The 20288-nt window shown below is 43.9% G+C and overlaps 1 protein-coding gene across 1 annotated transcript in view; it reads right to left on the bottom strand.

Moving 5' to 3' along the window:
* Nucleotides 1-20288, bottom strand: part of LOC137593390 (hydrocephalus-inducing protein homolog) — a 53685-nt gene that overhangs the window by 15264 nt on the left and 18133 nt on the right. The window contains 23 exon segments of the mRNA XM_068312053.1: nucleotides 113-262; nucleotides 1735-1876; nucleotides 5392-5533; nucleotides 5660-5843; nucleotides 6004-6078; nucleotides 7487-7587; nucleotides 7728-7898; nucleotides 9143-9235; nucleotides 9317-9446; nucleotides 9708-9947; nucleotides 10038-10187; nucleotides 10339-10422; nucleotides 10684-10797; nucleotides 11021-11148; nucleotides 11788-11924; nucleotides 12562-12689; nucleotides 12783-12889; nucleotides 16714-16888; nucleotides 16965-17186; nucleotides 17683-17892; nucleotides 18288-18357; nucleotides 18550-18746; nucleotides 19933-20076. Of these exon segments, the coding sequence (XP_068168154.1) occupies nucleotides 113-262; nucleotides 1735-1876; nucleotides 5392-5533; nucleotides 5660-5843; nucleotides 6004-6078; nucleotides 7487-7587; nucleotides 7728-7898; nucleotides 9143-9235; nucleotides 9317-9446; nucleotides 9708-9947; nucleotides 10038-10187; nucleotides 10339-10422; nucleotides 10684-10797; nucleotides 11021-11148; nucleotides 11788-11924; nucleotides 12562-12689; nucleotides 12783-12889; nucleotides 16714-16888; nucleotides 16965-17186; nucleotides 17683-17892; nucleotides 18288-18357; nucleotides 18550-18746; nucleotides 19933-20076 (3294 nt within the window).

The following is a 20288-nucleotide window of genomic DNA, read 5'->3' as shown; positions in this document are numbered from 1 at the left end:
AAAAGGCTTGATGTATGTCAACATTATTGAAAATGAAACAACGTGGAAAAATATTTTCTTGTATTTCCAAACTGTTAAACACAGTTAGTGAATAGACAGCAAACAAGCTCACCCGTTTTTCTTTTGAGCCACCATCACTTTCAGTGGACAGTGGGACCAGCAACAACCCCTGGGTTCGGTCCCAGTACTCCAACATGTGCTGCACCTGCCTCCGAGTCCGCTCATATGCAATGAACTGGGATTGAATTTCATCTATGGGGGTCTAGATTAGATAACAAAGGTAGAAAGATTATAAATACCGCATAGGATTTGTTTCATTTCTTTCCATTGATCTTTAGTTGCAGATACATCCACACAACTGAAATGTAATTCTTTCTTTTTATTTTGATAGGCGAATACATTATGATGACAGATGGGTGAACATCAAACACCCTATCTTTAATTCAAGGGTTCCATATTATACTTTTTTTAAAATTCATGTCATTCAGCTGCCAGATGTCCAACTACAGTAATCCCTGGCTTATTCACGCTTCAAGATGCACGGCTTCCCCACATCGAGGATTTTTAGTAGGTAGTCACGTGATACCATACGCACATGCTATTGGCTGACAGCACCTAGAAGTGCACTGCGTTCCAAGACTCACGGAACGCAGTGCACTTCCGTGTATTAAATTTAAAAAAAAAAATTAATACAAAGGTTCTTTAAACAGTCTATGAGAGTGTGGGAGAGGGTATTGCAGATAGAAGGTGGTTTAATATCAGTATGGGGAGGGTTCATAAACGTTTAAATTACTGTAAATAATAAAATACATAGTTTGTCACTATATCGCAGAATTTCACAGAATAGCCACGCCTTTATCCGGGTAGAGGACATGTCAATCAATCAAATATGGCTCAGCATATGTCAATCACTCCTTTAATCATTTCAGTTATTATGTCAACTTGGGAGCTGCCATGAATTGGGACATTTTGATTTTGATTTCCAAAACATTTAAAATACTTATTGGTGCAAGATTCTAAGACTTGATAGGGTTAGGAAGGACCACCATGTATACTGTATGTAGAGACCTGAAAAAAATGTGTTTTTCAACCCTTTAAAGGTTACTTCTTATTACATCCATCAATCAGGTTGTGTTTTAATCTATGTCCCTTGGTTTGTTAACGGATTGCCTCAAAAAGTTGGAAGCCAAATTTCTCAAAACTTGTTGGAGGCATCAACCTAATCGATTAGGTTGACTGTTGCTGTTGAACATGCATTTTGGTAATCAATAAGTGATGAAATAATTGTGTACCGGCAGCAAACCTACATGTTCTTCCTCTGGCTTTTTGGGTCGAGGAGATTCTGCACATGATGCTTCAGTTTCTTCTCCCTGCGTCTGTAAATCACCAGTCCCTTTGGTGTGTTGCATAAAGAGAATATGTCACCAAGTAACCATGTTACAATCTATATGATGTCATGTACTGTCTATTATTTACATTTCCACAGCTAAGATGCGAGAAAAATCATACAAATTCACCTTTGCTGTCACTTTGTTGGTCCTCAGTGTCCACTGGCGAATTGGAGCTGGACTGAAGGGACACCATTGATGCAGCTGGTGACTGTAGAGACAAAATCAGACAAATCCAGTTGCTGATAATTGGGAGTCTAAGTGTGTTTATGCCTGAAGGGGGTAGATTAGGTGTATTTTTGTTCATATAGGACTTTCTTTATATAGAATGGTTACAGATACAGACCGGCTTGCCCTCCTTCAACACTTCTTTACTGCCCTTCTTCTTGTTCTTATTCTTTGTCTTGAGTTGTTCTTCTCTCAGTCTCCTTTCTTCTTCCTGCTGCTGCTGCTTTTCTTCTTCCTGCTTCTTTAGCAACTCAGCATTCCTTGGACACAGACACACAAATAAGGCATTTTCAGACTAAAGTGCTCAAATAAATTAGTAGAGACTTTCAACTACTACTATTATATTGGCTGGTACTGTTCTAGCCTTGCTTGCACCAGTTCATTGTAGAATCCTTTGTAATTGTTGTTTTTACTGGAATATTATTGTCCTGTCTTTGTAGGCTTTTTCCAACAGCCTACTTCCTGTGAGCAAGAGGAATGGGAGGGAAATTCACTCACTTGACAGAGTCCTCCCCTCCAAGGAACCATCACCTTATCGTGGTTGAGAGGTTTGTGTGCCCTACGAATCCTTGGGTGACCCTACACCTGGTGGGTCACCCAAGGCAATCAAGCCTAAGGTGGATGGCCAGACAAAGAATGGTTCAAATGACCCAATGATAACTTGAGAAGGCAATAATGTGACCCTGCCCGGTCTTCTATGTCATAGAGCTGCTGTCAAATGTCACCAGACCCAAAGATCTACTAGCTGTGTAGAGCAGTACTGTTGGATAACAGACATACGGTGGAAATAAGATCTAATATTCATACCAAGTGTCTTTCTATCATTAATATGAAAGGAGGTCAAAGAAAGAGACAAGCATCAGACAATAGAATACAAAATACGGCTGAGAATAGTACTGGACAAGACCTGTCATCATCATCTTCATCCACATTATCCAGAGACGGGTCGCGGGGGCAGCAGTTTTAACAGGGAACCCCAAACTTCTCTTTCCCCAGCCATATCAATCAGCTCTGACTCGGGGATCCCAAGCCAGTGTCGAGATATAATCCCTCCCTCTAGTCCTGGGTCTCCCCCGAGGTCTCCTCCCAGCTGGACAAGCCAGAAACACCTACCTACGGAGACGTCCTGGAGGCATCTGCACCAAATACCCAAACCACCTCAGCTGACTCCTTTCCATGTAAATGAGCAGCAACTCTACTTTAAACCCCTCACAAACAGCAGTTTCTCACCCTATCTCTAAGGGAGACACCAGCTATCTGCCTGAGAAAACCCATTTCTGCCACTTGTATCCGCGATCTCGTTCTTTGGGTCATGACCCATCGCTCATGACCATAGATGGGTAGGAACGAAGATTGAAAGGTAGATGGAGAGTTTTGCCTCTCGGCTGAGCTCCCTCTTTGTTGCAACAGTGTGGCACGATCCATTGTTCCCTCACTTGTGAACAGGACCCTAATATACTTAAACTCCTTCACTTGTGGAAGAACCTCATTCCCCACTCGGAGAAGGTAGTCCACCGGTTTCCTGCTAAGGACCATGGCCTCAGATTTGGAGGTGCTGATCCTCATCCCCGCCGCTTCACACTTGACTGCAAACCAGAACAGTGAGCGCTGCAGGTCAGAGGCCAATGACGCAAACAGGACCACATCATCTGCAAAAAGCTTTGATATGATCCTCTGCCCACCAAACTGTAAACTCTCCTCACCACGACTATGCCTTGATATCCTGTCCATGGAAATCATGAACAGAATTGGTGACTAAGCGCAACCCTGTAGAAGGCCAACGCCCACTTGGATCAAGTCTGACTTACTCCCGAGACAACACAGTTCTCATTTTGGGTGTGCAAGGATTGGGTGGCCCTGAGGAGAGGCCCCCTCACTCAATAGTCCCGCAGTACCTCCCACAGTATATCCCTGGGGACCCGATTGTATGCCTTCTCCAAGTCCACGAAACACATGTAGACTGGATGGGCATACTCCCAAGCCCCCTCCAAGATCCATTGTTCCATGACCAAGACGGAACCCACATTGTTCCTCCTCATTCTGAGGTTCGACAATCGGCCAACACCCTTTCATCCCTCTTTTTAAAAGGAGGGACCACCACCCCAGTCTGCCCCTCTTTCGGTACTGTCCCAGACTTCCACGCAATGTTAAAGAGGTGTGTCATCCATGACAGCCCCTCAACACCCAGAGCCTTCAGCATTTCAGAACGAATCTCATCAATACCCGGGGCTTTGCCATGGGTGTTGATGTTGTTTAACCAACTCGATGACTTTTCCCAGAGAGATTGACTCGAGTCCCCCTAACCACCGGAGTCCACCACGTTGTTCGAGGGTTACCGTCCTTTTAGGCACAGAAGACCTTGAGACCACAGTTCTCAGCTGCAGCTTCAGCAATGTAAGCTTTGAAATCAACCACTCAGGTTTGATGTCTCCAGCCACAAGGACACGAGAGAAGCTTCTTCGGAGGTGAGAGTTGAAACCCTTGCGGACAGAGTCCTCCTATAGATGTTCCCAGTTCACCCGCACTACTCATTTCGGCTTACCAGGTTTATCACAAGGTGTCCCTTGCCAACGGACCCAACTCACCATCAGGTGGGGATCAGTTGCCCCTCTTTTCACCCGTGTATCCAAAACGTATAATCTAAGGTCAGATGATACAATCACAACATCGATCATTGACCTCCAACCAGGTTAATCTGGTACCAGGTACGCTTATGAGCATCGTTGTGTTCGAATATGGTGTTAGTTATGAACAATTCATAACAAGCACAGAAGTCCAACGACGTAACACCGCTCAGGTTTAGATCAGGGAGACCATTCGTCCCAATCACTCCAACTGTCTTTGTCTTTTACAAAGTGTGCATTAAAGTCCTCCCAGGAGAACAGTTGAGTCCCCTACAGTAATCCCATGAAGGACCCAAATTAGAGAACCCAAGAAGGCCGAATACTCCAAGCTGATATTTGGTGCAGACGCACAAATAACAGTCCGATTTTTCTGTCCTACAGCCTTAAAGGGTAGGGAGGTGACCCTCTCATCCACCGGGGTAAACTCCGACACAACGGGGCTCAGCCGACTGCTTGTGAGTATCCCCACACCTGTACTGCGCCTCACGCCTGATGCAACTCCAGAAATAGTCCAACCCCTTTACAGGAGTTTGGTTCCAGAACCAAGACTATGCATGGAGGTAAGCCCCACCAGATCCAAATAGAAACGCTCCACCTCCAACACAAGCTACGGTTCCTTCACCACCAGTGAGGTGACATTCCACTTTCCCAAAGTCAGCTTCTGCCGCCAGGGTCTGGTCCGTCTTGATCCCTTGTCTTCATTGCACCCAACCCCATTGGTCTGCCCTGTGGGTGGTGGGTCCACAGGGATGAGGAAAGTCCACGTTGCCATTTTGGCCTGGCCCTCCTCACTTACAGGCCCTCCATCCAGGCCTGGCTCCAGATGTGGGCTCCGTGGGCCACCTTATGTCTGTTATCCAATAGTACTGCTCTGTAATCTACACAGCTAGTAGGTCTTTGGGTCTGCAGACATTTAACAGCAGCTCCATGACATGAAAGTCCTTTTTTTTTAGTGCTGCAAATAGATTTTTGACTGAAACTTGCCAATTAACAGAGGGCGACTGCTTGAGACTGAAATGAGCAACCCAAGTAAAGTATGGTCAGCTGAGAGACTCTGGTGTTTTAGACATGAAATAATCATGGAAGAAAACCTCCCAAAAAACACTGATAAAGTTATGATAACACATAAATGTTTGCTTTCTAGTTATTACCTGAGTTTCTCCTTTTTCAGCTTGTCTCTGTGTTGTTGAAGAACATGCCCCTTGTCCTCATCTGGCAGAGCATCGTATTCCTCCTCATCCAGCTCCTGAAGCCATCGCTCCTTCCTCTCAGCTCTTTCTTTCTCCAAAACCTCTGAAGGGCAAACACACAGAGACGGCGTTCAGTGTTATTAACCTTTCTGCTCAGAAACGACAAGGACTACTCAGAAACTACTCTTTCACAGAATAACAATTTGTGTTGAGTATGTGCGTATAGTACCCTCAGCTTCTCTCTGCGCTCTCTGTCGTTCTTTGAAGGCAGCGTGTGAGTCGTATACGTTGACGGCGTAGATGTATCTGCGATTATTAAGGACCTTGAGAAGAACTTGCAGTGTGCTCGCTGCTGACTGAGTGTACACAGAGTCCAGGCCATCTATCACTAAGCCACGGTGACAGTCATCCAGCTGTTACCACGACAGCAGCAGCAACAGCAAGAAGACGGAGACAACAATCATAAGGAAACAGAGTTAGAGGTAGGACATCTGACAGTTTTAATGTGTAGCTATAATCTAATTGTCTAATACTAGATTCTGTGGGCACTAATGTAAGGTCCTGTGACCTCACCTGAAATCTTTCTGCCAGAATATCAACCAGTATCTGTTCAGGGAAGATGTAGCTGATTGCAGTCGTGTTTCCAACCTGTCGTAGAATCACAACAGAATAAATGATGTTTCATAAATAAATATTACACTGTGTTCAAGACAAAACACATTCAAGAGACATTTTGTTCTACAAAAATGGCTTTAGTTCTCAAACCTGAAGAAAATCTCAAACTACAATATTGACCAGTCAATATGAAGCTAAAATTACCAGGCAAAGGTCAGAAGCTTTGTTTTCAGTCTCCTGAGGAGAATGTGAGTCATTTCTGCTGTCCTCATGGGGTTGTCCAACAACGTCCACTGAATCATGTGGAACTGAAGCTGGATCTGAGGCTTCGGCCCCAGCTGCAGGTCCTGACACTATAAATAAATGAAATATTACATTTTACCTTTAATTTAATATGCAGACCCTAAAATCTGAAGACAATTCATATCAGCACTCATAAACATATCATTCAAAGCAGCCCTGCCCTGAATTGTCCACAATAGATCAGGGGTGTCAAACTCATTTCCACCGAGGGCCACATCAGCATAATGGCTGTCCTCAAAGGGCCAGATGTAACTAATAAATGTAACTAAATGTAACTAAATGTAATGTAATATAAATGTAAAATAAATGTAACTAATCCTTAATGTTAAATAACTGAATTTATGACTTATTCAAATTACAAGTATTAAAGTTGCACAGAAAAAACATGTTCTGTTCTAACATAAAACCTTTTAATTTGTCAGGTTATTAAACCCACAGAACTCCATCAATCAAGGATCAAACTATCAATTAATTAAAAAAAATAACATCAAAAACAAGTTAGAAAATTAACTTTGTTCAAAATGTTTATGTCGATGTTAAAATGGGCTGAATTACTGCATTGTGGGAAATGTAGTTTTTGGTCAAAGCACACTTTTGACCTATATATTCTCTTGTGGGCCACATAAAGTGATGTGGGGGGCCACATTTGGCCCCCGGGCCTTAAGTTTGACACATGTGACACAGATGACTGGTACACGCCAGGCTGAGTCAGGCTGCTGGTGAGCTCATCCCTTAAGGAGAACCAAACCCACACAACATAAAGATAGTGTTCAATGAACATTCTGATGGTGAGATCATCCTTCAAGGACAGTCTAACCCAAACACCATATAGATCACACTCAATGAACATTCGGGGCTCTCCTCCAGAGGTTTGTTGCTGCGTCTGTTGGGGATCCCACTGCTGTATCTTCACCAACTTTGAAAACTGCTGAACTTCTTCAGTAAACCTTGTTTCAACAACAACTTGTCTCACTGGAGATACACCTCTCAACCGAGCCAAATGAACCAAAGAGGGTTTTGTTCAAAGTAAAACCCGAACAAACAAAAAGCAAAGAGTGTACACACCTGTCTCCACAGGCCTCCCCTCAGCATTCTGCTCAGCAGCACAGCTATAAAGTTGCCTTGCAGACAAGCTAACAGGTGAAGTTCCATTTCGCAGCACGTCTTTAATCACAGCATCAACACTCAGGCGTGCGCCTCCATAGTGTCGGGCCAGAGCAGCTGCTGTGTCGCTCCTGTCTGGAAGGTGAACAGACACTTCAGACATATATAATAAATCTCTATGTTTTAGAAGCTTAGTCATCACATATTTGATGAGAACATTAAGATTTCCCAAATGCTGAAGTGATGTCATAATCCACTTGTTTCAGTTGTGTCACCTGTCAGTGGTGCTCCATATAAAATAACGGCAATGCCTCCGCAGTCGTCTGCACCCAGACCCTCAGGTGACAGGTCAGGACAGATGTGGCGGACAAGTGATCTGGAGACGGGGGTCATCTCCAGCTGCCTCAGTCTGCCTCTGCCCCCCCTCTGGCACGTCTCTGAAATCACTGAATATACAAAAGACAAGCATTAGGGAGTCTAGAGCCCTCCTCTGGGACCAGAGTTCATTTTACCTCAAGAAAGTGGTACATCCCTGGGATGCACTACAAGAAAAAATTATGCATCCCAACATGACGTTTATGCATCCTAAAAGTAATAACAGAATATACGGTAGAAGCGTACACAAGGATTGAGTTTAATCAATAGTACAATATAAAAACTAAACTTAATTTATTCTCTTGTGTGTTTTTATCAAAATCATTATAACTGTTTCAGTAAAAACATCTGTAGTAATACCTGTAGTAATATCTGTAGTAATATCTGTAGTAATATCTGTGGTAATATCTGTGGTAATACCTGTGGTAATACCTGTAGTAATACCTGTAGTAATATCTGTAGTAATATCTGTGGTAATATCTGTAGTAATATCTGTAGTAATATCTGTAGTAATATCTGTGGTAATATCTGTGGTAATATCTGTTGTAATATCTGTGGTAATACCTGTGGTAATACCTGTAGTAATACCTTTAGTAATATCTGTGGTAATATCTGTGGTAATATCTGTAGTAATACATGTAGTAATGCCTGTAATAATATCTGCAGTAATATCTATAGTAATATCTGTAGTAATATCTGTGGTAATATCTGTAGTAATATCTGTAGTAATATCTGTAGGTATATCTGTAGTAATATCTGTAGTAATATCTGTAGTAATATCTGTAGTAATATCTATAGTAATATCTGTAGTAATATCTGTGGTAATATCTGTAGTAATATCTGTAGTAATATCTGTAGTAATATCTGTCTATATTGTTGCTCTGGAGGGTCGAACTAACTCCTCTCTCACTGCAGCGTTTAAACCAGCAGACGTCGTGTTGCTGTTTGGTACTTTAATAAGGCAGAACCACGCAGGTGAATCTTGTGACGAGAAACTCACACAAGATCAAAACATAATGGCTCGAAATTTAAATGGAAAAATTGTGAATATTTTTGTTGAAGTGCATGTAAAGCTCGCGTCCCAGGGACGCACCCTGTCTGACGAGTGTGCGTCCCTGTCAGAAAATGTGTGTCAAAGACGCAAGAACGCAGGCAGAACGAGAACTCTGTGTGACAGTAACACGCTTTACCTTAGGAGATAGTCAACGCCATGGGTCTTCTATAAACATGTCAAGTTGTGCTTCTGTAATGTTCTACTCACATAAATGTGCTGTTTCCACACTTATAGTCTGTGGTCCTTCCTGTCTGCTGTTACTTCCGTGGGAATCACTTCCTCTTGACCCCTGTTCTTCCTCCCATTTGTCACTCATCTCGTCTTCTTTTTCACTACCGTCCATGTTTAGCGCTGCTGCAGAAATGAGGAACAGATTACAAAAGTTATGGAGAGAGAATATGACCTCTCACAGGTAAACGATTTCATCATATCTACCGTCGTCTTTCAGCTGGGAGCAGGAGCCGTTGTAGTACCCCAGCAGTTCATTGGGAAGACCTTCCCCAGCAGCCCTGGGAGGCAGCAGTAATTTGTTTTTCTCATCATATCCCTGAATCAGGCGCAAAATCTAGATGGCAGGAGACATGAGACGAGAAGGAGTGAATCAGGATTCATTGTGTCCCTGTTGTCTCAGGCCCCGTCCACATGTAGCCGGATCTTTTTGAAAACACAAGTGTTTTGTTGCGGTTACGCCTTCCGTCCATACGACAATGTGTGCAGCTTTCAAAAGGCAACCAATACGTACCGATACATAATATGTAGTGTAATATACGCCATCAGCTGTGTATTACAAAAATAAATCAGTGATATTATTCCAGAGCTCGATCACCTTTTCCTCCTTGAGGTACTGCGTGTCCATCTCCAGCGAGTAGAACTCGATGGGGAAGGAGCAGGGGTTTCTGACGGTGACCTCAGCTTCCACCTGGGTGCTGGTCGGCAGGCAGGGACCTAGTTCCAGTACCGACGGGCTGAAGTCCAGCTGCGGCAACTCCCCCTCGCCCAGGGCAGTTATGAACATCTGCTGGTGGCTCTCAGCCACGCTTAACACCAGCCGTCTCCTGTAAGCGTACTGCAAAGGACAAAAAGTGTTTCCACAGCTCCACATGAAGAGTAAATGATGCTACAAACCCTACCCTCCATTAGGTAGACGTCCACTTACCCCCACAGTGGGGCTGAACGTAATTAGGACATTGACTCGTTCTCTAGGGGACAGCGTGCCAGAGCTGGGACTCATGTCAAACGCCGCTGGAGGTGGTCTTAGCTGCCGCAGCACCTTTCTGCGCTGGTGGAGAGGCAGGAACTTATCGATCTGAGGGGGAAGACCAGAAGAGGTTATCACCTTAATACAGTCTGGGATACTTAAAGCTTGATTTTCCTCCATCTAAAGACGATGGATGCCGTCTACTTTTAGTTATTGGTGCAATATTAAAAGTTCATTATAACTGTTTCCATCAGATGACCTTTACCTTGACAGGTACCACCTCCTCAGCTATGCTCCAAGAGCAGGGCACACGCGCATGATTGAACAGCTGGACTGTCTTAATCTGAAAGGGGGATTATAGAGCACCACTTTAAAAGGTTTTCAACAATAATCTGAGTTTATTCTCTGGTGCGTTTCGCTGAAAACAGATGCATGATCTTCTGCTTCTGCATCAAATGGTTAAAAATGTGTTACTACAAACAAACAAGCACTTGTATCAGCTCAGGAAGAGAAATCTTTGGAAATGATGGATTGGACCTGATCTAACAACAGGATAGCATGACAGCATGTTGTCTTTGGATGTAATCATGTTGGACTTTATTACCTGACACATGCCACACTGCACATCATCAAACTGCAGTGTGTCTGAGGAAACACTGAGGGTCGGAGCAGACACCACCGCACAGATCCGCACCTGGACCACTGGACCATGAAGGATCTGCAAACACAATCCTCTCAAGAATCAGCAATAATGATGGGATTCATGCTCACAGACATGTTTATGTGTTCATACCTGCATAATAACACACTGGTTGTGTCTCAGACTCAAACACCAACAGAACCACGTAGCAGCTGAAGCGCTAAGACTACCTTTGATTCTTAGATAGCCTAAGACAAGGAAAGCACCCCATACCCAAATGACCCCCAGTGTTCATCTATACCTCTATTGGCATCACAACACTAATGTCTGCATTCTTCAGGTCGGCTTCAGTGGGATCAAATTTAACTGAGAACGTCTGCGTCTCACCGCAGGGCAGATTTTGCACTCTTTCAAATTCTGCACTGAAACCTAGAGAAACAGCAACATATTCAAAATCAGTCAAAGTGTTTGTCACATATCTGTCAGTTATGAAGCTGGATCCAGAATGATTGGCTTGGCATAAGTACTAGAAGCTGGGGTGTATGATCCCTAGCATGAGCTCTAATCTATTGTAAAATACTTGAAAATGTACACAAAAAAATCACAGCTAAAGTTACAGTTTGTAGTCAGACTCCCTTTAATCCCTGCCAGACATGCAGAATCTCTACCTGCACAGGTGAAGCTCTCTCTGTACTTCTGTCTGGGTCTAACTATTCCAGCTGTGTTGCTAAGGCAACCATATCTTGGCTCCAGCTTCAAGCGTTTAAAGATCAGTAGAAAATTATTATCAATCCTCTCATTTAAGGTTTATCAAGAAAACAAAATGAGTGTATTTCCCAAAATATCATGTTTTCTTTTTTTTTAGATAAGCTGCCATTTTCTGAAATAAGGATATTTTAACAATTCAGCATTCTTCAAGGAGAATTAATTTTCCGTTTTAATGGTTGTTGCTGAGAGGAGGTGAAACATTCCTGTTTTGTACATTATTATCGTTGGGCCAATCAAAGATGTCACAGAGAAATGAAGATGTACAAAAGTCACAATGCTGTCAGTGCTGTAATGCCTGACCTGTGCCAGCCAGAGGGGTGAGGTTGGCTTTGAAGGACACAGCCACTGGTCCAGTGTTGGTGACGGTCACAGAGTGATGGACGAGCTGGCCTGGGACCACGGGACCAAAATCCAAAACATACTCTGGGAGCAGGAACCTGGGGGAGAGGAACGAAGTGGAGGTGGATACAAGCATCAGGCAACAGAAAACTACATCCATGTCACAGACCTGCTAAGTCCTGCTAAGTCCTGTTAAGTCCTGCTAAGTCCTGCTAAGTCCTGCTAAGTCCTGCTAAGTCCTGCTAAGTCCTGCTAAGTCCTGCTAAGCACTTCGGTCAGTGAAGCAGGAATTAGCAATTCAGTGATCCCTGGTTCCTCGTGGTTAATGCGTTGCAGGAACCACACGCAATTAATGAATTCCACGATACAACATAAAACTATTTATGTTATTATTTAGGATAATTGAAATGTTTCTGAACCCCCCCCCCATACTGATATTAAACCCCCTTCTATCTGTATTACCTTTAAAACAATTTTGTGTCTCACACAAGTCCAAGACTCACAGAACGTAGCGCACTTCCTGATGCCGTCAGCCAATAGAATGCGTGTATGGTATCACGTGACTGCCTACCAAAAATCTGCGATGAGGTGAAGTCGCGACTGTTGATGCACGAATGCATGAGGGCGCACTGTATGTCAACTTAATAATGATCAATACTTTGTGTGTGTGTGTGTGTGTGTGTGTGTGTGTGTGTGTGTGTGTGTGTGTGTGTGTGTGTGTGTCTTTAAGCATACTCGCTGAGTTTGCGACACTGTCTGAAGGAATCTTGTGAGTCTCTGAGCTCCAGCGAGCTGCTGCTCACAGCCAGAGTGTTTTCTTTCACCAACATCTGGTCAAACTTCAAGTGATGTAACTGTTGATTCTAGAGCAGCGGGCGAAGCAAAGCATAAAAATGAGAAGAAGGCAGACGGAGGAGCATCTAACTGCAGAAAGTGTATTACACTTGAATACGTACGGTGAGCGTGTAGCTGGCATCTGTTTGCTTCAGCGCCGTCTCTCTGACTCCACCCGCCTCCAGCTCCGTCCTGGCTTCATGCAGCCCATCTTGGTTGGATTCATCTGCTGCAAGAGAATGATGTCAACCCATCAGTTCATGTGTCCGTTGAACCCTCACTTGACCTTTCTAACTGTACGACCAATTGTAGCAACATGGATTTCAGGCATAACGTAAATTCATTTATACAAACAGAATCTGCTTACCATACAAAATAGCCATTACAGTAATCCCTCACACATTTTTTTTAGCAGGTAATCATGTGATACCGTACATGCACTCTATTGGCTGATGGCACACAGACACAAAGGTGCTTTAAATCAGTGGTGTCCACTGAGGGCCACATCAGCATAACAGCTGTCCTCAAAGGGCCAGATGTAACTAATAAATGTAACTAAATGTAACTCAATGTAATGTAAAACAAATGTAAGTACTCCTTAATTTTAAATAACTCATTCAACTTATTCAAGTTATAAACATAAACATAAATCCTTTTAATTTGTCAGGTTATTAAACCCACAGAACTCCATCAATCAAGGATCAAACTATCAATCAATAAAGAAAAATAACATCAGACACAAGTTAGGATATTAACTTTGTTCACAACGTTTTTGTCAAATTTAAAATGGGCTGAATTACAATATTTTGGGAAATGTAGTTTTTGGTCAAAGCACACTTTTGACCTTTTCATTTTTAGACACTCTCGTGGGGGCCACATAAAATGATGTGGCGGGCCACATTTAGCCCCCGGACACATGTGCTCTAAACAGTCTATCGGAGTGTGGAAAAAGGTAACACAGATAGAAGGTGGTTTTAAATCAGTATGGGGAGGGTTCATAAACATTTAAATGACCGTAAATAATAAAATAAATAGTTCATCACTTCTTCTTGTTTTCCTTTCGGCTTTTCCCTTCAGGGGTCGCCACAGCGAATCAATTTTCTCCATCTAGCCCTGTCCTTTGAATCCTCTTCTCTCACACCAACTACCTTCATGTCCTCTTTCACTACATCCATAAACCTCCTCTTTGGTCTTCCTCTAGGCCTCCTGCCTGGCAGTTCAGAACTCAGCATCCTTCTACCAATATATTCACTATCTCTCCTCTGGACATGTCCAAACCATCTCAGTCTGGCCTCTCTGACTTTATCTCCAGAACCTCTAACATGTGCTGTCCCTCTGATGTACTCATTCCTGATCCTATCCATCCTGGTCACTCCCAGAGAGAACCTCAGCATCTTCATCTCTGCTACCTCCAGCTCTGTCTCCTGTCTTTTCCTCAGTGACACTGTCTCTAGACCAAACAACATCGCTGGTCTCACCACAGTTTTGTACACCTTTCCTTTCATTTTAGCTGAAACTCTTCTATCACACATCACACCTGACACTTTCCTCCACCCGTTCCATCCTGCCTGGACACGCTTCTTCACCTCTTTTCCACACTCTCCATTGCTCTGGATGGTTGACCCTAAGTACTTCAAATCCTCCACCTTCTTGATCTCTTCTCCCTGTAACCTCACTCTTCCACTTGGGTCCCTCTCATTCACACACAAGTACTCTGTCTTACTGCGGCTAACCTTCATTCCTCTCCTTTCCAGGACAAACCTCCACCTCTCTAGCTTCTCCTCCACCTGTTCCCTGCTCTCACTGCAGATCACAATGTCATCTGCAAACATCATAGTCCATGGAGATTCCTGTCTAACCTCCTCTGTCAGCCTGTCCATCACCATAGCAACAAGAAGGGGCTCAGAGCTGATCCCTGATGCAGTCCCACCTCCACCTTGAACTCCTCTGTCACACCTACACACACCTCACCACTGTCTTACAGTCCTCATACATGTCCTGCACCGCTCTAACATACTTCTCTGCCACTCCAGACTTCCTCATACAATACCACAGTTCCTCTCTGGACACCCTGTCATCAGCTTTCTCCAGATCTACAAAAACACAATGCAGCTCCCTCTGGCCTTCTCTGGACTTCTCTATCAACATCCTCAAAGCAAATACTGCATCTGTAGTACTCTTTTTTGGTATGAAACCATACTGCTGCTCACAAATGTTCACTTCTGCCCTTAGTCTAGCTTCCACTACTCTCTCCCATAACTTCATTGTATGGCTCATCAGCTTTATTCCTCTGTAGTTGCCACAACTCTGCACATCTCCCTTGTTCTTAAAAATGGGCACCAGCACACTTCTCCTCCATTCCTCAGGCATCTTCTCACTATCTAAGATCCTGTTGAACAACCCAGTCAGAAACTCTACTGCCACCTCTCCTAGACACTTCCAAACCTCTACAGGTATATCATCAGGACCGACTGCCTTTCCACTCTTCATCCTCTTCAATGCCCTCCTCACTTCATCCTGACTAATCTTTACTACTTCCTGGTCCACAACAGTCACCTCTTCTAGTCTTTGTTCCCTCTCATTTTCCACGTTCATCAACTCTTCAAAGTACTCTTTCCATCTTCCCATCACACTACTGGCACCTGTCAATAGACTTCCATCCCTATCCTTAATCACCCTAACCTGCTGCACGTCCTTCCCATCTCTATCTCTCTGTCTTGCCAACCGGTATAGATCAGTCTCTCCCTCCTTACTGTCCAACCTAGCATACAAGTCATCATAAGCCCCTTGTTTGGCCTTTGCTACCTCTACCTTCACCTTACGCTGCATCTCCCTGTACTCCTGTCTACTCTCCTCAGTCCTCTCAGTGTCCCACTTCCTCTTGGCTAACCTCTTTCTCTGTATACACTCCTGTACCTCCTCATTCCACCACCAAGTCTCCTTATCTCCTTTCCTTCCAGATGACACACCAAGTACTCTCCTACCTGTCTCCCTGATCACATTAGCTGTAGTTGTCCAGTCATCTGGAAGCACCTCCTGACCACCCAGAGCCTGTCTTAACTCCTTCCTAAAAGTCATGCAACACTCTTCCTTTTCAGCTTCCACCATTTTGTCCTCTGCTCTGCCTTTGCCCTCTTCATCTTCCTCACCACCAGAGTCATCCTACACACCACCATCCTATGCTGTTTGGCTACACTCTCACCTACCACTACTTTACAGTCACTGATCTCCTTCAGGTTACACCGTCTACACAAGATGTAGTCTACCTGTGTGCTCCTACCTCCACTCTTATAGGTCACTCTATGTTCCTGCCTCTTCTGGAAGAAAGTATTCACTACAGCCATTTCCATCCTTTTTGCAAAGTCAACTACCATCTGTCCTTCTGCGTTCCTCTCCTGGATACCAAACCTGCCCATCACATCCTCATCACCTCTGTTTCCTGCACCAACATGTCCATTGAAGTCTGCTCCAATGACAACTCTCTCACTTCTAGGCATGCTCTGCATCACTTCATCAAAGTCCAGCCAGAATTTCTCCTTCTCCTCCAGCTCACATCCTACCTGTGGAGCATACCCGCTAACAACATTGAACATCACACCTTCTATTTCTAGCTTCAGACTCATCACTCTATCTGACACTCTTTTTACCTCCAGGACATTCCTAAAAAACTCCTCCTTCAAGATAACTCCTACTCCATTTCTCTTCCTATCTACACCATGACAGAACAACTTGAATCCTGCTCCTAAACTTCTATCCTTGCTACCTTTCCACCTGGTCTCTCTGACACACAGTATGTCTACCTTCCTCCTCTGCATCATGTCAACCAACTCTCTACCTTTTCCTGTCATAGTTCCAACATTCAACGTCCCTACTCTCAGTCCTATACTCTTGGTGTTCCTCTTCTCTTTCTTCGAGCGAACGCACTTTCCTCCTCTCCAAAATAAATAGTTCATCACTACATTGCGGAATTTCCTTTTTTGCGGGTCGTTCCTGGAACGCATTAACCGCCAGTAACGAGGGGTCACTGTAGCTACTGTAGATGAGTTTACATACTCAGGCTTCGTGGCAGGTCGAGGTGGATCATCGGACACACTCCCTCCCCAGCTAGAGTGATGTCCTGGGGAGGCAGGAGAGCCACTTTCAGCTGAATGTGCTTTTCAAACACCTCGAGGAGTCCCGGGAGGTAAAGCACACGCAGTCGTTGCTCCTCCCCAGCCTTAACGTGACCCTGACAAACACAAAAACAAACAGTGTCAGAAAATAGTCCCACCGTGGGTCTGAAACACATTCCAGGAGGAGCTCACCATGCTGGGGATGACCACGGGCCGACCAGGTCTGAGCTCCTCTTCCGTTTCCTTCGGCTCATCGTCCCTTTGCTGCTGCTGGGTATCCCCCACCATCTCCCTCTGCCCCTCTCCCCCCTCATCCAGGTCCTTCTCTCTTTCAGGATCTAGGATTTTAAATTTAAAACCCACCTTTCCAGTGTTCCTCACTGTCAGTTCAGCTTCCCCACTAGTATCAAACACCTGGAAGATAAAGAGGAAAATGATGACCTTGACCTTGAGAAAACTAGGTCAAGGTCAAATTACAACTTTTGTACACTCAGGAACCGGAGAAGATAGAAAGACCACGGGGAAGCCCAGAGTGAGTATGACCATGGATCAAAGCTAGTGCTTTGATCAGTGAACACTAGCTGTGATCTTTGACCTATGCAAGTAGGTCAGGGTAAAAATTTAACTCAGGTGTGTTGCGGGATGTTGCAGTCTGTGAGTGCCTTGGTTTTGACCTTTCTGGTTTATGCCAATAAGACGCAGGACAAAGACACAGGTCAAGACTAACTCAAAAGCGCTACAGAACGTGGAACTATTCAAATTTGTTCGTCTCTAGTTGTTCAACCGCCAAAATATTGCAGACAAATCAGCTATTTTCTGTAAGGACGCAACAGAGGGAGAGAGATGAAACAGTCACATGCTACAATGGAAGCCTTTAATAACTTGTGCTAAAGGAGCTCTGTGTTCGTACCAGCAGACCAAAGTCAACATGGGAAGAGTCGAGGCTGTAGCTGACGACGGACGCTTCCGCTCTGAGCTGGATGTTAAACGTGGAGCCATGCTTTACGTGACACTGTGCCGTCACTTCTGTGCTGTCGTTTTCCTGGCCGTAGTAAAAGACCATGACCTGCTGCTTCTCTCCAGGCTGTAGATTACCCTTAAGAGGCAAGATATCAAAGACCTGCAGGCAAGGAGACAATCTGTTCAGGTAACATCTGATTCATTTTTAGCATGCATGCATTCCACCAACATGCCCTTAAATGATAATGTCAGCACCACTCTCGCATTGGCAATATACAGTATATTATGGGTTCGAGTGTGCTGGACTATTTCATAGTAGGATGATGTCTATCTTTTATAAAGCAGTAACTTTCCAGGAGGCTCCTCTTAGTTGTCAGTAACCATTACATTCATGCAAAATAACAACCATTCTGCACACTGATACACAGAGGTAATACTCTAAATTTCATAATGCAAAAATGTATGTATGGGCATAGACGTAGTTTGTACCTATGTATCCCTCAAAACTGCAAAAAAAGTGAGAGAACTTCCATTAGTTTGCAAATATTTGCCTACCTCTTGAATCTTTTGTGCGCTGTCCTCTTCATCTTCGAAAGGTCCGTGGATGGCAGTTGGAACAAAACCGCTGTAAAGAAGCAAGAGCAAAAAGAAAAAAACAGCTGAATGACAATTGGCAATGAAATAAGTGTCAGGTATGATCTTGTTAACAGAAACAGCTGGTTGGGTAGTTGTGCAAAGATAAAAGTCTGTCTTTGCTAGAGGCCTGCCTCAAAAAGGCTTGGGACATTTTGTAGGGAAACCAGTAAATATACTGTACCTTGTAAAAGTCCAGCGGTAGGACACCGGCAGTGGAGAGCAGTTTGTGATGTAGAGTCTTTGCCAAGCCTGTGAGTTGTTGAGCACACAGCCAAAATCCACTGTGGTGGAGGAGAAATGCAGGTTGGGGTAGTGGACTTCAGCATGTAGGTTCACTGTGTAGTTAAGTTGATATCCTCGGTAGTGGAATTCAAGCAACTGCAGAAAAAGGGGAAAAAAAGTCAAGTTAAAGAAATAAATTTAGCAAAAAGAGGTGACATAACCAGAAACATTTCAATCAATCAATCAATCAATCAATCAACTTTTATTTATATAGCGCTTAATCACATCAGCAGACATTTCAAAGCACTTTAACAAATAGAAACCCAACAGAACCCTCCAGAGCAAGCATGAGCAAAGGTGGCGGGGCAAAACTCCCTCATTGAGGAAGAAACTCTGGGCAGGACACAGACTCTGGAAGGCGGGCAGCAGTTGGTGTAACTGATATTTCTAAATTTTCCCATGTGGGGATTTTCAAAAGTGAAATATCCAGATTTTTAACAGTTGAAAGTAGGATAGATTTAATTATTAATATCCCAAGAAGTCTAAAAATCCTAGGAAGAACACATTATCCCAGATTAAAAACTGAAACCTACTGCATGAAATATGTAAAGCAAAAAAGCATCACGACATTACCTCATCAAAGACTCGTGGCACTGGATCCAGACAGTCCGCCGGATTAAAACACACCCACAACTCTGCCTCCTCTTTCTCACCTAACGTCAGGCTCTGGACAAGACAAGAAACATTTAAACTGTGTTGCATAAAGTCACTGAAGGATTCTTCTTGACTTCTTGAAATATTTACGATGATAGACTTTGCCAGTGAACCAATGAACAGAATTTATCAGCAGTTTTATCTTCATTTTCACAGACAGCATTTATCTGTCGTGCTTCTGCCCCAACTGTCCATCAAGTTTCAATCATCTGACAAGTAGTTCATTCATTCATTCATTCATTCATTCATTCATTCATTCGTTCATTCATTCATTCATTCATTCACAAAGACAGATAACCACTCACACACACACTCACTCCTATGGGCAATTTGGGACCTGCCAATTAACCTGAAGTGCATGTTTTTGGAGGTGGGAGGAATGTGGAGAACCCGGAGAGAACCTACACAGACACGGAGAGAACATGCAAACTCCACACAGAGCGGGACTTGAACCCATAACCACCTTGTTGTGCGGCGACAGCGCTACCCAGTGTGCCACCGTGACGCACGACAAGTAGTTCATGCAAGACAAAAATCTTAGTAATAGTTGTGTCTTTAAGTGTTGGAATAACATCCTGAATTCACACCTCAGGTCAATCTGACCTGGGACATGAAGTACGATGTGTACCTTCATGGGAGCAGAATGTTGGCCTCCTACGGCCAAATGCAGAGAAAACGGCTCTACAACAGAGACATCCAAGGACAGAGACAGACTTGTCTCATTCCTCAAGGCCAGCCTCTCATAAACAGGCAACAAAGTGTTTTCTGGGACCTGAAAAACATATAGATATGTTTGAAGAACAGGAAGAACAGCACATTAATTCAGGTTAGAAAGGTTGGTGCTAAAAATCGCACACCGTCTATATTCAAATTGTGAGTAGCGTTGTCATGTTCCTGGTGGTATTTGGACTCTGTGGCCATCCTTCTCCACAGATCCTGTCGTAGTCATAGAATCTTTGGGAAGGAAAGAACTCTGTCTCTGCT

The sequence above is a fragment of the Antennarius striatus genome, chromosome 4 (genome assembly GCF_040054535.1).
Source record: "Antennarius striatus isolate MH-2024 chromosome 4, ASM4005453v1, whole genome shotgun sequence".
Classification (NCBI taxonomy): domain Eukaryota; kingdom Metazoa; phylum Chordata; class Actinopteri; order Lophiiformes; family Antennariidae; genus Antennarius; species Antennarius striatus.
This window is presented reverse-complemented; position numbering and strand designations above follow the sequence as displayed.